Source organism: Zootoca vivipara, chromosome 9, assembly GCF_963506605.1.
Source record: "Zootoca vivipara chromosome 9, rZooViv1.1, whole genome shotgun sequence".
In the NCBI taxonomy this organism is placed as follows: Eukaryota; Metazoa; Chordata; class Lepidosauria; order Squamata; family Lacertidae; genus Zootoca; species Zootoca vivipara.
The window spans coordinates 15,537,660-15,554,370 of NC_083284.1; the positions used below are offsets into that span (position 1 = coordinate 15,537,660).

A 16,711-nucleotide genomic window follows, 5' to 3' on the forward strand; every position below is an offset into this window, starting at 1 on the left:
AGTGCCTAGGGCTTGCCGATCAGGTCGGCGGTTCGAATCCCTGCGACGGGGTGAGCTCCCGTTGCTCGGTCCCAGCTCCTGCCAACCTAGCAGTTCTAAAGCACCTCAAAGTGCAAGTAGATAAATAGGGACCGCTCCAGCAGGAAGGTAAATGATGTTTCCGTGTGCTGCTCTGGTTCGCCAGAAGCAGCTTTGTCATGCTGGCCACATGACCTGGAAGCTGTACGCCGGCTCCCTCTGCCAATAACGCGAGATGAGCGCCGCAACCCCAGAGTCGGTCACGACTGGACCTAATGGTCAGGGGTCCCTTTACTGTTTTAGACATGTGGTTTATATACCTATGTGTGTGTGTGTATTCACCTTGTGCAATTATTAAAACTTAATTCTATATCTGAGACCTTAGAATTCCTCTAACAGACTAGAGCAGGGATGTCCAACAGGTCTATCACGATCTACTGGTTGATTGCGGGCCATCCCTGGTCGAATGCATGATCCTGGTCAGTCACCCCAAAAAACAAAACAAAAACTCAACCATTTTGGGTCTTCCTCCCCCCAAAATCCCAACAACTTCTGGCCTTTCTCTCCGCCCCCCCAAAAGCTCAACAACTCTGATCAATACTTCCCCCCCCAAAAAAAAAGCTCAACAACTTTGGTCAATACAATGGGTAGATCACTGCCAGTTTTTTTTAGTGGGAGTAGATCGCAGTCTCTAGGAAGTTGGAGATCCCTGGACTAGAGGACCTCCGGGGGATCCCTTTCCAAGTCTACCATCCTAATCGGAGGCAAGGACGGGGTTGTGTCAGCAGCAGCTGAAGCTGCAAAAAAGAGGGACAAAAACAAAACAAACCCCAGTTAGATTCGGAAGGAGCCGCAGGAGCTCTGGGCTGTCTGGGGAGCGCAGCTCTTCCCCTCCCCGCAGCTTCCCGGCCAAGAGGCACACGCAGCCCGGCCGTGTCCGCTTCCCCCTGCGAGGCGGCGCGCTGTGGGCGGGGATGGGGGGCTGGAAGGCGGGCGGTGGAGAAGGCGAAGGCGCTCCCTTCCCGCGCCGTTACTCGGCCGGCCTGAGAGAAAATTTCTGAGGCGGAGGCGGAGGCCTTCGTCCAGGGTCGGAGGGCCATGGCGGGACTTTGCCCTCCCGGCGGCCTGGAGCATCTGGAGCTGGGGCGGCTGCGGGACCCGCCGGGCAGCAGCAGCGGCGTCGTTGTCGGCGCGTCGTCTTCTCCTTCTCCTCCTCCTCCTTCTTCTTGCTCGCCGTCGCCGCCGCTCTCGTCTTGCTCGAGGCAGGCCTGGAGCCGGGACAACCCGGGCTTCGAGCCCGAGGAGGAGGCCAGGGCGGCTGGCGGGAGCGCGGCGGCGGGGCCCGTGTTGCAGATGGGCGTGGTGGAGTGGGGCCGAGGAGGGGCGCCTTCGCCCTCGGAGCCCGACGCCCGACGCCCAGGAGGGCCCGCCGAGAGCGGGAGGCAGCGGAGGCGCAGGCGGCGCGGCGAAGAAGAGGAGGGCGGAGGGGAAGGCGAAGGCCAGCGGCCTTGTTCCTCCGGAGGCGCCCCAACGCCCACGCCGCGTTTCCCTCACGAGGAGGCGGGCGAGGAGGTCGCCGAGCAGCCGCCGCCGCCTCGCCGCCTCGCCTGGGCCAAAGGGATGGCGCACCGCCTGCGAGGTGAGTGGCCGCCCGGCCTGGCCCTTCCGTCGCCCTTCCCGGCTCGCATCTCTCCTGCCTCACCTTATGGCTTTTATGTTACTCGCGAGTCTTCTGCTGTGAAGACAGATGCAAATAATCCATTCAGCTCCTCTGCAATCTCCTTCCCCACCTTTAGCACACCTTTGATTCCCTTGTTGGCCACAGGCCCTCCTCCCACCTCATTGTCTCCTGCTACTACCGTAATGCTTTTTTTTATTAGTAGCCCAGGAAGCTGCTTTCAATCCAGTCAGACCTTTCCTTCATCCATCTAGCTAATCTGTCACAAAAAGTTGTAACGTTTTGGGCCAAACTGCGCTGTGGTTAAACCACTGAGCCTAGGGCTTGCTGATCAGAAGGTCGGCGGTTCGAATCCCTGTGACGGGGTGAGCTCCCGTTGCTTGGTCCCAGCTCCTGCCAACCTAGCAGTTCGAAAGCACGTCAAAATGCAAGTAGATAAATAGGAACCGCTACAGCGGGAAGGTAAACGGCGTTTTCATGTGCTGCTCTGGTTTGCCAGAAGCGGCGTTGTCATGCTGGCCACATGACCTGGAAGCTATACGCCGGCTCCCTCGGCCAATAATGCGAGATGAGCGTGCAACCCCAGTCGGTCACGACTGGACCTAATGGTCAGGGGTCCCTTTACCTTTACCTTTACTGTACTGTACTGTAGTTATAATGGGGAAAACCAAGCAAATCAGTTAACTTTTCTCTGCTCTGTTTGCATCTGATGTGGGATACATTGTGTGTATTGTTTTCGAACAAGTTTTTTTTTACAAGTTTTTTTTCTTCATGCAACCAGTAGGCATACCGGTATTTGACTAGAAAAGCACATGGGTTTGGGAAGAAAAAGATTTCTCGCCCTGTGCTGAAGACTTCTTGCAGGCTAGGCTACTTTAAAAGAAAATATTAAAGTTGTTCAAGTTCCTAAGAGAAAATCTAAAGCTACAGGAATGATGTTAGATCAGTGTTTCTCAACCTTTTTTGGGCCACTGCACACTTGTTCCGTGAAAAAAATCACGAGGCACACCACCATTTAAAAAGTTAAAAAAATTAACTCTGTGCCGCCCTATATTATAATTATGACTGTAAGAAACACTTGCCAAATATTGCTTTCCGGCGGGTTAGCACTGTGTATTGGCGACCACCAGGCTCGTTTGCACTGAGCTTTGGGAAAGAGGAGGAGAAATATTGCTTTCTGGCGGGGTAGTGTTATATATTGGCTGCCGCCAGGCACGTGACAATGCAAATCGCCCTTCTCGTTGCCGCACGTCGCGGCACACCAGCCAGCGTCTCGCGGCACACTAGTGTGCCGCGGAACAGCGGTTGAGAAACGCTGTGTTAGATGGCAGCCTCCTCAAAAAATGTAGACATTTTACTTTGGACTCCAAGCTGGCAAATGTACATGCAGAACTGCAGTGGCACAAACAGCATGATTTCCAAATCCTTAGGAATCAGTACCCCGTTAAAAACCACATGCAATATGGCTTATACAATATTGTAAAGTTGTTTATACAAGATTGTTAAGTTGTTTTTTTTGACAAGGAGACATTTTAAAAAAACAGCAGAAAAGCAATGTGTTTGATTTTTTTTAAAAAAAACAACAACCCGCACCCTGCCAAGTTTTGCGAACTGCAGCTTCGTCAGAGTACATTTCAAGCTTTCTGTTGCCTAGTCAACCAGTATTTGCTCGTTTGTTCCAGTTCAGGATAACCATCTAGCTACAAATTCCAGAAGGAGTGCCATCTTAGCCCATAGCACCAAAAAAAGCAAACAGTGCTGTGACATATATTTGCTGGTTTGTTGTGACATGAGCTTGCATAAGCAATTTGTTCCATGTTTCACTCCCCCCATTTTTGTTTGGATTAATGTATTCTTTATATAGTCCTCTGTGGGCTGGGCACTTTACAGACTATGAAAGGGGAAATGACCTTGTTCAAAGGCATAGCTGCCAAGCTATCCCTTTTTTAAAGGGATTTTCCCTTATGCTGAATAGGCTTCCTCGCGAAAACTTGGCAGCTATGCAAAGGAGCTTACATACTAAAATTTGACATTGAGCCACTGGAAAGTAGAGTCAGGTAAACAGGTAAACAAGACTTGGTTACAAGCTTAACTATAGCAGGTTATGGGACGCAGGTGGCACTGTGGTCTATGTTAAAGCAATATATGGTAGATCTGGTAGTTTGTGTAGGCGGGAAATGAATGCCAGAGTTTATATATCAAATTAAAATCAAATGCACACTTTGACCTGATTGTATAGGCACAGTTATACATGTCAGTATGTTACATTTCTTAAGGTTTTCTTATGCTTCTTTTTCAAGGTCTGTGGGGTACTACCCTAATGGAAGAAACCACAACCAGAGAGAGATATCTGAAAAGTGTTTTACGAGAACTGATCACGTACTTGATTTTTCTCCTGGTCTTGTCTTTCCGTAAGTAGACTCTTGCTATCACTTTAACATGATAACTAGTAATGACCACTCTGATGCTTAACAGGTAAATTCAACATAGTTCTAGTGGGTTGTTGTTTTTAAAGCATTCCTCTTTCGAGACCATGGAGTGGCATTGCTCCTAAAATTAGTTAATCAGCTGTAAGACTCTGCTCTACATGGTTAATAGTCCTAGAAAAGAAATAGCACATGTGCAACCTGTCTTGACAATTCATGAATGTTCATTCTTTTATGGAAAAAGAGAGCCTTAAATGGTGCTATCAAAATTCAATTGCAGGTGATATGATGATTTTGCAAAAGAAAGACTGCCACTAACAAAATTGAAGTTCTGTATTGGGTTCAGTTCCTTACTTGTGATAAGGTGTTTAAAAAAAAGGAATAAGGAATAATTTTGAGTGTCAAGAACAATATTTCATAAGCCATATCTTCATTAATACAACTTTAGAGTTGTTTTCCTCTCTTCACTAGTGGAAATCAACAAAACAGAGCATTATGTGTACAGTGAAGAAGATGCTACTGGCAAGTTATTAGTCTCTTCCCTTTCGGAGCATGTCTGGTGCAAGCTCATATATGCTTTGCTTCCTAAAGAAACACAAAATATTCTGAGAGCACTCTGTTGTTCTACAATGCAGGCTTTCTATGAAGTTTATTGCTGTTAGAGGCTATCAATATCAGCAGCTTAGGCAGCTGATTAACCAGATGTGAATTTGTATGAAATGCATAGCTGTCAAGTTTTCCCTTTTCTTGCGGGGAAGCCTATTCAGCATAAGGGAATTTCCTTTTAAAAAAGGGAGAACTTGACAGCTATGATGAAGTGCATTGCTGACCAAAGCAATTTCGTTGAAATTGTGAAGTTGCCATCCTTTTCCCTTTTAAAAAAGATATATAGGCAAGAAACATTTTTGGATCGTATGGACCGTTTTGTTTGAATTATTAGAGCAATTTTTAGATTTGCTTGTGGTTCAGATATTTGGAGGAATCAAATATGTATTCTTTCAGCCAGCAGTTAGGGGCTCGAAACAAGGTTGTGACAAGATCTAAAATGGGTTACATAAGCAGCAGCACCACCATTTTCTTCCTTTTGTTTAAATGTTTTAAAGGACAGGAGAAAGAGGAGAGTACTAGAAAGAGAAGGACAAAGATGGACTTGCGCAGAAAAATAGTCAAAAGGTAGATTCCATGATGAGGGTTGAGTTCAATGGTGGGTCAAAAAGGATGAAAGCTACAATACTCAAGGGCTTTCTGTAATGGGGCCACTGATGCTATAGCACATTTATTTGGGTGGAGCATGAAATCGGGCAGGTTCCAACAAGATTGTGGGCACTCCCCCCCCCCCCCGTTCCTGAATCAGTATAGGATCAGACCCAGACCCCATTGGAGTCTGCTAGGTAAATCGTAGACTGTTTGAATTAAACTGTGTTCATAACACAGCCTAAAAAAATAATGTTTGATGGTTGTATGATGGGTTGCATGTTGTTGTTGTTGTTTTTTAAAAAAACCCATTTTGACTCCCCCCCCTTCCAACTCGCGTTTACAGTGTCGTATGGGATGGTGAGTTTGAATATGTACTACTACACAAGGGTGATGTCACAGCTCTTTCTAGACACACCCGTGTCAAAATTGGAGAAGACCAATTTTAAAACTTTATCTACAATGGAAGACTTCTGGAAGGTACTGTGGAATTTGGTTTTTGAGCAGGAATATATTCAAATAATATGTACATGATGTGTTTTCAGAAAAATAAATAAAGGCAATAGTAGTCTATTGCAGTGTTGAAAGGTATGTGTGATTTAGCAGGATGATTTAATCCAGCCTTTCAAAGAAGCCAGTTATGAAACTACTACTACTTCACCTTCTTATTTCTTGTGGCACAATGATGACTTAGCTTGGATAAGATTCAGGTAGGTAGCCGTGTTGGTCCGACACAGTCGAAAAAAATTGTCCAGTAGCACCTTAGAGACCAACTAAGTTTGTTCATGGTATAAGCTTTCGTGTGCATGCACACTTCTTCAGATACACTGAAACAGAAGTCACCAGACCCTTATATATAGTGGGATGGTGGGGTGGGGTTAGTTGGGATAAAACAAAAGCTTCTCTTTGGATAGCCTGGGAACAGTTCTTGCCATCAACAGGAGTAGTTTTCTATAGTATGAACAGATATACACAGTAATGGTAACAATTACTGTAATGGTAACAATTGTTATACTATAATGTTATTCTAAAACATTATTCAGTGATAAAATTGTATCTTAAAAAAAAAACAATCTGCAGAATCTTAGCAAGAGTTAATTTCCCTGAAACTGCATTCTGTCTCAGTTCACTGAGGGTCCTTTGCTAGATGGCCTGTACTGGGAGATGTGGTACAACAACAGAACCGTGGCAGAGAACAGGAGTTTTATCTACCATGAGAACCTGCTTTTGGGAGTGCCTCGCATTCGACAGCTGAAAGTGAGGAATGGCACGTGTTCAATACCTGAAGATTTAAAAGATGAAATTAAAGACTGTTTTGATGTTTACTCTGTGAGTAATGAGGACACTGCACCGTTCGGGCCTCGCAATGGAACCGCGTATGTATTTTTCTCACATAAATATAGCCAGCTCTAGCAATCTGCAGCAGATTTGGGGGGGGGAATGCAGGAGGCTGTAGGGTGAAGGGGGGAATCCATCTCACAAATGGGGTGTGTTCTTTTGGTGGAGGGACTTGGTTGGATTTCATTCAATCTGTGCTGTAGGCCCTATAAAAGCACTATTTTACCTGAGATCGCATAACCACTAATTTGTGTCTGCTAACGTATAAACAGCCTATGTAAATTTGGGGGGGGGGGACTGCCTTCCTGAATAGTTCAGATGCATCCATGTCTGCCACAACAGTTTAATTTTGACGGAGAGAGAAAAGGCTGAGAGGGAATTTCCTCCCTCTGTGTCAATTTTTAATCCTAAGAGTTTACAGTTAGGTTTTCCTGCAAAGTAGTAGACATGCATGAAAAGAATTTCTTCAGTGTGTCTTTTCCGTTTGCATTTCAGTTGGATTTATACCAATGAAAAAGATCTGAATGGAAGCAGCCATTGGGGGTTGCTTGCAACTTACAGTGGAGCTGGCTATTATCAGGATCTGTCCAGAAGCAGAGAGGAGTCATCTGCATTAATTCTTGGCCTTAAGAACAGCTTGTGGCTTGATAGAGGCACACGGGCAACATTTATAGATTTTTCGGTGTACAATGCAAACATCAATCTCTTCTGCATTATCAGGTAAGTCTAGAATTGTTGGATGCTGGAACACAGCCTTTATAAATATGAAGCAGATGGTACTGTCTACTTTCACTGTGTAGTTTTAGAGCACCTGTGCATATTTATTCAGAAGTAATTACCATTGAAATCAATGAAAACTAGAGCCAAACTATATACAGTGGTGCCTCGACTTACAAATTTAATCCGTTCCGAAGGCACCTTCGTAGGTTGAAAAATTCATAAGTCGAAAAGCGCCATTGGAAACGCGATTTCCCATAGGAATGCATTGGAAATGGAAAAAATTGTAAGTCGAAGCAGCCCCATCTAAAAATTCGTAAGTCGAAAAAACCCTATCTAAAACTGCCAGGGTTTCCGTTTGGATGTCGAGAAATACGTAAGCGTGCGGCCATTTGCCCCATTCGTAAGTCGAAAAATTCGGTTGTCGAGTCATTCGTAAGTCAAGGTACCACTGTATGCAGTAGTGAATGGCATTTCTGACCTCTCAGCAGGTGAATTCACCGCTGCTCACTGGGGCGGGGAGAAGCCGAAAAGTGGCATGGTGCAAACACATTGGCAGGAACACTGAAGAGTTAATTGTGCCTTGAATTTTATTAAGGGGACATAAAATGAAATGTTATCAGTCATTTTTTTAAAAGAAGTTACTTTATGACATTTGAAGAACAGTTGAGTCCAGTGAGTTCAAATGCTTCCAGCTTTTTTCACATGCAAATTGAAGAGGTGCATTTGAGCAACCCTCCTTTATTAAAGTGAGGTCTGAGTTCACATCTTTCACCTCCCACACAGCTGTGTATGTTGTAATTTTATATACAGTAGATATACAGACCCATATACACGTGCATGAAGAGCATTCATGTAAAATGAGAGTCTAGACCTTCATTTTAAATTGCATTAAAGAGTCATTTACAGGGAGTTTTTAAAATGATTAAAACTCATGAAAACATTAGGACTTCTGTAGGAATTCTTATTGATAACATCCTTGTTAACTTTTAAATGGCGCTAACACTCCTTTTAGTTTGTTTAGTTTGTAAATAATTTCCTGTACAGCATACTCAAGGGCGGCGCAGAAAAATTCTTTTTAAAAAATATTAAAACAATAAAATGGATGATGTTACTCTGTTTTGCATTAAGTTATATTTAAATAAAAGGGTATTTTACTGTAGTGTTTTAATGTTTCTTGTTCTGGGATGGGTGAACACTGAAGAGTGGGTTGTAAATTTTAATAAATTAATGCATGATATGCAGGTGGCGCTGTGGTCTAAACCACTGAGCCTCTTGGGCTTGCCGATCAGAAGGTTGGTGGTTTGAATCCCTGCAACTGAGTGAGCTTCCATAGCTCTGTCCTAGCTCCTGCCAACCTAGCAGTTCGAAAGCATGCCAGTGTAAGTAGATGGTACTGCTATGATGGGAAGGTAAACAGCGTTTCCATGCACTTTGGTTTCCGACATGGTGTTCCGTTGCGACAGAAGGTGTTTACTCATGCTGGCCCCATTACCCTCAGCCTGAAAGCGAGATGAGCGCCACAACCCCATAGTCGCCTTTGACTGGACTCAACCATCCACGGGTCCTTTACCTTTATATAGCTTGCTTGCTTGCATTTTGGTTTGTTTCCAAGCCTTGTCTTTCAAACATTTATTTATTATAAAATTAATTTCCTTTCAGTATAAAAATACTTTCAGGTGGATTCCTGAGCAATAAAACAACAAATTGCTACTAATAACAAGGTGAATTAATTATACATGTATTTATTTTTAAAATGTAGGTTATTGGTGGAGTTCCCACCAACAGGAGGTCTCCTTACATCTTGGCAATTCCAGCCTGTAAAGTTGATCCACTACATTTCCACTTTTGACTTCTTCCTGGCTGCCTGCGAAATTGTCTTTTGTCTTTTTATTCTTTATTACATGGTGGAGGAAATCCTGGAAATTCACATGCACAGACTCTTTTATTTCAGGAGTCTTTGGAATTGTCTTGATGTTCTCATTATCGTGGTAAGTGAGATCTAAGGGCTACAAATCTTTCAATAGCCGCACTGCTGTCTTTTGGGAGAAGTGGTTGTGGATTGATGTGAAGAGTGGGCTGAATCACTAGTTCTAATGGGCACAGACCTTGGGTAATTTCTCTAGTGAGTCCCCTGTGCATGAGGAGGCAGTGTGCCTATCTGCTCTTCCAGTGCACTGCTTCTGTAGCTGCCCCCAGCTGCATCTTGCTGGGAAAGAAAACCTCTAAGGTGAGCTGTCATGATGGTTGAGTTCTAGTTATCCCATAGAAATGGGAGAGGGGGAGATATTGCAAGACTTGGCAGTTCTATGTCTCACAAGATTTCTGGACAAGAGTTACAGGCTCTTCTTATGCTCTTTTAAGATGCATTTTCCATATTTATGTGAGGGGAAAACAGTACAGAGAGCCCCCGCCCATCTTGAGGAGCAGTTCGTCCAATAGCAGCGGAGCTAGCGGGGGGGGGGAGGAAGAGTCCAGTGGGGGAGGAGGAAGTAGGGGACAGGACTCTGGCAGGATAGCAGAGCCTCTGTTGCACGTGAGAGAGGAAGAGAGAGCGGGGGAAAGGGGGGAGAAGGAAAACATGGAAAGGAGACCCTTTTCCCCTCCGGTTCCGGAATTACGCAGGAGGAAACGCGGAAGGAGATTTGGGGTGCCCAGACTCTTATGTTGGAAGAAAACGCGGGAATCGCCATTCCAGGGTTCTGACCTAGACTGAGAACATGTATCCTGTACAGCCCTAGCACTGTAAATAGCCTGCACACAATAAAAGCATGAAAAGGCAACGGTTTGGAGAGTCATTACTCTAGAGTAGTCGCAGCGCCTCCTCTGTGACAATTTATGTACTCTTTTTCCGCACTCAGCTATCGGTGGCAGCTATAGGAATTAATATATATCGAACATCTGCTGTGGATAGGTTACTGAAGGAGCTGCTGGAAAATCAAAATAACTTCCCAAATTTTGAACCTTTAGCATACTGGCAAACACAGTTCAACAATATTGCAGCTGTCACCATGTTTTTCGTCTGGATTAAGGTAACTCATGCTTAACTGATATTCAGGTGAATGAAGGCATTTCATCCCATATATTAATATCTTTTTAAGGGAATTTGTATTTGTTATTTTGATAAATCAATTTACATCCACCCTACCCTGCCATAAGACTCATAGCAGGAAAGAGAGCATTCGAAACCAAGGGCAAAATCCATCAAATCCAAAGTTGCTTTTGAAACTTCATATTTTAAGAGCTAATGTTGATCCGAGAAAGCTGTTGCTAGAAAGGAAGAGAAAACTCAGTTGGTTAGACCACCTGCTTTTTACCTTGAAAGAATGATTAAAATATATGAAAATTAGATTTAAATATAAATCTCGTTTCCAAGTGACTTCTTACAACACTGTTTTCTGCTACTCGTGTCATCAAGACTTGTGTCTTGTGCTACCTAGCAGAGAGTTCCTTTGAACTTTGTTTTACAGTACTGTCATACCACACTCTGAAATAGTTCAGCTGTAAGGGTCAGATATCATTTTTCATAATTTTTGAACCAATACGCTCTAATCCACTGTGGTTTGTGAGTGTCTTACAAACCAGGACCTGAATCCATGATTTAAAGGTTCAGCAAACAAGGGCTTGGTATAGACTCTGCACCACTCCATGGTTTGCAAAGTTTGACTGGCTTCTATTGTTTAGAATAGAATCCAGGGAATCACAGAGAAGGAAGGAGAAGAAGAAAACCACAAAAAACATGGTTTGCGTGTTTTTGCCTGGAACACACATTGTGAATTGGAGTCCGTCTATGATTAGTACAAAGCGTGGCTTGGCAATATGTCTGAACAAGCCTACAGAATTGTTTAATATTCCTTCTTTTGTGGTTTACAGTATTTAGCAGCCTAATTCTTCTCCCTGTTTCCTACTCTCAATTACCCAGCTCATGAAATATTTTTCTGTTCTTTGACAGCTCTTTAAATTTATCAGCTTCAACCGAACAATGAGCCAGTTATCTACCACGATGTCGCGATGTGCCAAAGATGTTCTTGGGTTTACCATTATGTTTTTCATCATTTTCATAGCCTATGCTCAGCTAGCTTACCTTGTGTTTGGTGCACAAGTTGATGATTTCAGTACCTTCCAGGACAGTGTGTAAGTACAACAATAGAATCTTTAAAAGGCTGTCAGTGGTTTAGCAAATGTCCTTATCAGACACAGAAGATCGATTGCAACAAATTCATTGCTAAAATTCTGTCTTAGTGAAGATTTTCTTGTGGATTTTGAAAATTCTAGTATCAAATTTCTCCGACCTAATGCAAAAGTTAGAATTGTAGAGTTGGAAGGGATCCCTGGGGGTCATATAGTCCACCCCTGCAGTGCGGGAATATGCAGCTGTTCCATATAAGGATCAGACCTGCAATCTTGGCATTATCAGCACCACACTGTGACCAACTGAACTTTTAGAATCCATAAAATACTTTAATATTTGCAGATATATTTGCATTGTGGCTGGACTTGTTTAGGCAGTTGCTACCAGCCACCTGTGTCTGTGTTGAAAAGAATGTTGTAGACCACTGCCAGAATACAAAGGGGGTGGGAATCAGTTTTGTGAGACTTACTCAACTATTGGCTAAAACTGCATTGTTCTCTTTAAAGTTTTACTCAGTTCCGCATCCTCTTGGGAGATTTTGACTTTACAGAGATTGAAGAAGCTAACAGAGTTTTGGGACCAGTTTATTTCACTACATTTGTGTTCTTTATGTTCTTCATTCTTTTGGTATGTAACCATTTTATTCATAGACATTTTTGTTTTATTGTCGTCATCCTCTCAAGTTGAATTTTATTTGTTTTGTTTTATTATCTTTCCTGGACTTCAATATGACTAATACTCAAAGGGCCTTAACAGTGTGCAGTTTCTGAGTTGTGTATGTCCACATGATAATATATTCCACACTATCAAAAAGTAACAGTTGTACGGTTTGACAGTATGTGCATGGGGCCCTGGGGAAGTGCAGGCACAAGTATCCTGCCCCAATCTGTTACAAGCTTATTCAGTTTCTGGAATGTGAGACTGTGACTGCTTTGCATTATTATTATTATTATTATTATTATTATTATTATTATTATCATCATTTATTTATACCCCGCCCATCTGGCTGGGTTTCCCCCACCACTCTGGGCGGCTTCCAACAAATAGCAAAATACATTAAAATATCACAGATTAAAAACTTCCCTAAACAGGGCTGCCTTTAGGTGTTTTCTAAATGTCAAGTAGTTGTTTATCTCCTTGGGCGCCACTACCGAAAAGGCCCTCTGCCTGGTTCCCTGTAGCTTTGCTTCTTGCAGTGAGGGAACCGCCAGAAGGCCCTCGGCGCTGGATCTCAGTGTCCGGGCTAAACGAAGGGGGTGGAGACGCTCCTTCAGGTATACAGGACCGAGGCTGTTTTGGGCTTTAAAGGTCAACACCAACACTTTGAATTGTGCTCGGAAACATAGTGGGAGCCAATGTAGGTCTCTTAGGTGTTATGTGGTCTCGGCGGCCGCTCCCAGTCACCAGTCTAGCTGCCGCATTCTGGATTAATTGCAGTTTCCAGGTCACCTTCAACGGTAGCCCCACATAGAGCGCATTGCAGTAGTCCAAGCGGCATTCCATTATTGCATTGTGAAATACACTTTATAGAGATGACAGCCTCTCCCTATTGTCCATGTCCTTCTTGCACTTTTCAACTGAGGTGGGTCAAGAGGCATTCATTCTTCCCAAGCTCAGTTTGAACTCAAAATAAACCCAAAACTAAAATCAGTTCAGGAGCTGTTATTTTGAGACAAAGCCTTGTGGAAATGAGCTATGGCTATGAATGCAACTGCCTGTTGTTGTTGTTGTTGTTGTCCATTATTGTTGTTGTTGTTGTTGTTGTTGTTGTTATATCTACTATATTTATACACCATGCTTCATCCAAGGATCACGGGGCCATTTACAGTATACATCTACTGCTCTTGGTCAGTGTGGGTGATGTTGAAAGGGGGAGGGGGAGCAGCAAGCCTGGCCTAATTTTATTTTTCTTTTGCATTTGACCCCAGAGGGTTATATATTATATCCTAATAAGACATGTTCACTCTTTTTGAGAGGACAAGATAAGGAACAACTAGCTCTGATGGAGCTGTTGCAAATTACCCTCATTATTCCAGCTCCCCTTGCCTCTCACTTGGACAGAGTTTGTCTTTTTCCTTGAAAGTTACAAAACTTAATCTTAGCATACTCTCAGTAACTATATTTTAATGAAGTCAAAGGCTTTAGGGTTTGTTTGTTCTTCAAGCTGCATTTTAAAATACTTTGTCTTAAACAGAACATGTTTTTGGCCATCATCAATGATACCTACTCTGAAGTCAAATCGGATATGGCACAGCAGAAATCTGAAATGGAACTGTCAGATCTTATAAGAAAGGTGAAGACCTTTAACATATATTTTTGCTTCCTTGACCTTACAGCACAAGGAAGGAGCTCAGAGCCCCTTCAGAATGGTTAGCGAATTAATTTACCAATTCCTGATTGGCAAATTAATTTACCAATTCCTTTTTTTAATCATATTTGAACATGGAGCTTCAGCTGATATTTGAAGAAGGTACCCGAATCCAGCTCCCAGGACATGTCAGGGATAAGGAACTTGTAGCCATTCAGCAGTTGGACTCTCAACTCCCATCGACTCTAACCTGTATAGCCATCAAGGATGATGGAAGCTGTCCATCATCTAGAGGGTCCAAGGTTTCCATCTCTGGTAGAGAGAGCTGATAGTCTCTTCCCCATCCAGTGCATCACTCTCTCCTTTACAGTCCTCCACAGGTGGGAGGGCAAGTTTCTGAAGTGGGGAGGCCCTCCCTGCATTTTAGAACCCTGGAACGTCATTATCTTCATGTGAGTAAACAGAACGGCTGAAGAAGATTGTCATTGATCTCTTTAGCAGTAGACTAGAAAGCAGCAATGTACAGGTCGCAGGCCAGTTCGAAAGCATTTTGCCACACAAAACGTTCCCAAGTTGATCACCTGATGTGGAAGTAGGGGGCTCAGTGCATCAACCAAAGGTAATGTGAGAGGAAAGCATCCATAAAAAATACACAGTTCTAGCATATGCTGCTAAGTTTTAAAGCTTTGACTATATACGGACTGTATTTCCTATTTCAGGGTTACACTAAAGCCATGGTGAAATTAAAACTTAAAAAAACACCAGTTGATGACATTTCAGAGAGTCTGCGACAAAGCGGAGGCAAATTGAACTTTGATGAATTGCGGCAAGACCTGAAGGGGTAAGTTTGACTGTCCTCCTCTGTAATACAGTCGTACCTCTACTTACGTATCATTCGGCTTGCGAATGCGGCAAACCCAGAAGTGTATACTTCTGGGTTTCACCGCACAAGCATGTGCAGAAGCGCTCTATTGTGCTGCAAGTGTGCAGAAGTGGCGCCTCTGGATACGGACTTTTCAGGTTGCAGACGGAACCCCAGAACGAATTAAGTTCGTATCGGGAGGGTCCACTGTACTCTCCCAGCAAAAGGCTCTTGGTAACCATAGTTCAAGAACAATGGTGGTGAGTAGCCTTTTCAACATCCTGAACTTGCTTTCCACATAGAGCATTAAGAAGTAATTAATTTCACCAACCTTTTGTTGTGAGAAGGGTGGATTTTGATCTTTTTCCAATGGATATTTTTGTATGGAGTGCCAATTTTAGACGTACTAGCAATAGCAAATAACATCATGGATACAAGGAGCAGTTATATAACTGTATTTGCTGATTTGTGTCTGTTCATGCATAATGTTTAACTTCTCCTACTCTGCATCCTTTGGCAACCTTTTGTTGAAGCTTGTTTGTGTGTGTGTTTTATTTCCAGAAGGGGACACACTGATGCTGAGATTGAAGCCATCTTTACAAAGTATGACCAAGATGGAGATCAGGAATTGACTGAGCTGGAGCATCAGCAAATGAGAGATGATTTGGAAAAAGAGAGGGTGAGTTATGGTTTAAATACCACGGGACGACTTCTTGAAATGAACAAATACTGTTTTTATCTGTATTCGCTATTAGAAGTCTGGATTATATGAACCAAGCTACTGCTTTTGCTTTCAGTGAAGCAGTTTTATCTTATTTTTGCTTGCTCCATTTGTACTGTATTCTGCTTGTGGAGGTGTTAGACCCGTGCAAGGCAGAGTAGAACGATGCCTTATGTTTGGCCTTGCCAAGCCACAAATGCCATCGTTGGTTTCAGAATAAAGAAGGTAAAAATGGCAAGACACAAAGTACATGTGGAATAATGCTGCAGGAAGCTGTCTCAAATAATCACTTAGGCAGAATTTTGGATTTCAGTTTGTGGCAAGCATGGGTCCCTGGTTGTAACAAGCTCGGGAGGAAAGAGAGTTTTGTGTATTTCTGATATTGTGCCTGCCCTACGAACCTTATAGCCTTTGTTATTTCCACAAAGGAGGACTTGGAGTTAGACAGAAGCTCTCTGAATCGTCCGCTGAGTGGCCGTAGCTTCCCACGAAGCCTGGATGACTCTGAAGAGGACGACGATGACGACAGCGGACACAGCTCCCGGAGGAGAGGCAGCAGCTCGAGTGGGGTTTCGTATGAAGAATTTCAAGTGTTAGTATTAGGAGTTTTGGGGGTTTTAAAACAATGTCATTGTCCAACACAGTTCTGGGTATTCCTTTTGAAATGCATCCTAGGAAACGACCTCAACCTGAGCCAGGCCACTGGTCGTCCATTGGGTTCAGTCTTGTCTACACTGACTGGCAGCAGCCTCCAGGATTTCCGGCAGGGGATATTCCCAGCCCTACACGGAGATTCTGGGAACTGAATCCTGGGACCTTTGAATGCAAAACAGATGCTTTAACATTGAACTGTGGTCCTCCATCACTTACAAGCAAAGCCCCGCAACAACATGTTGTCGGGTGGGTGTGGGTATGTGAGAAAGAGACTTGAATTTGTTACTTGGGGGTGGGCATAGGCATCAAAGGCAAGAGTTCCTATAATCAGGATCTTCATGGGTTTTGCTTTTGTTTGTTTTCAGCATTTATATATGTAAAAAACAGCCTGCATTCAGACCAGCGGGGCATGAGGCTTCTGCTTGCAATGGAGTGCTGGATTTGTCTTGGGAGAAGGTGCGGGAAGAAGGCGGTTGTCAGAAATTGCTCAGAGTTCCATTGGTGGATCACTGTACCTTCTTCCCATCTCTGATTTATGAATTTTGGCTGGCTCTTTATTGCCTCTGGAAACTTCAGTCTCGGAACAAAATGTGAGGGAATCCAGCTGAAAAATATCTGAGGGGAAATGCTTCTGTTCCAGTGGAAAACAGAAGGGGAAATAAC

The 16,711-nt window shown here is 43.5% G+C and overlaps 1 protein-coding gene across 5 annotated transcripts in view; it reads left to right on the forward strand.

Annotated features, from left to right (window-relative positions):
- Nucleotides 1-986: 986 nt before the first annotated feature.
- Nucleotides 987-16,711, forward strand: part of PKD2 (polycystin 2, transient receptor potential cation channel) — a 28,244-nt gene continuing 12,519 nt past the window's right edge. For 3 of the 5 annotated variants that reach the window (XM_060278436.1, XM_035112039.2, XM_060278437.1), the window contains exons 1-13: nt 988-1,657; nt 3,997-4,107; nt 5,663-5,796; nt 6,442-6,692; nt 7,150-7,374; nt 9,134-9,362; nt 10,233-10,403; nt 11,324-11,505; nt 12,010-12,130; nt 13,698-13,796; nt 14,531-14,652; nt 15,235-15,352; nt 15,823-15,986. In XM_060278436.1, coding sequence (XP_060134419.1) covers nt 1,117-1,657; nt 3,997-4,107; nt 5,663-5,796; nt 6,442-6,692; nt 7,150-7,374; nt 9,134-9,362; nt 10,233-10,403; nt 11,324-11,505; nt 12,010-12,130; nt 13,698-13,796; nt 14,531-14,652; nt 15,235-15,352; nt 15,823-15,986 — 2,468 coding nt within the window. In that variant the 5' untranslated portion in view covers nt 988-1,116. Of the gene's footprint in view, nt 1,658-3,996; nt 4,108-5,662; nt 5,797-6,441; nt 6,693-7,149; nt 7,375-9,133; nt 9,363-10,232; nt 10,404-11,323; nt 11,506-12,009; nt 12,131-13,697; nt 13,797-14,530; nt 14,653-15,234; nt 15,353-15,822; nt 15,987-16,711 lie in introns of all 5 variants that reach the window. The other 2 variants (XM_035112038.2, XM_035112040.2) reach the window with 2 other exon arrangements.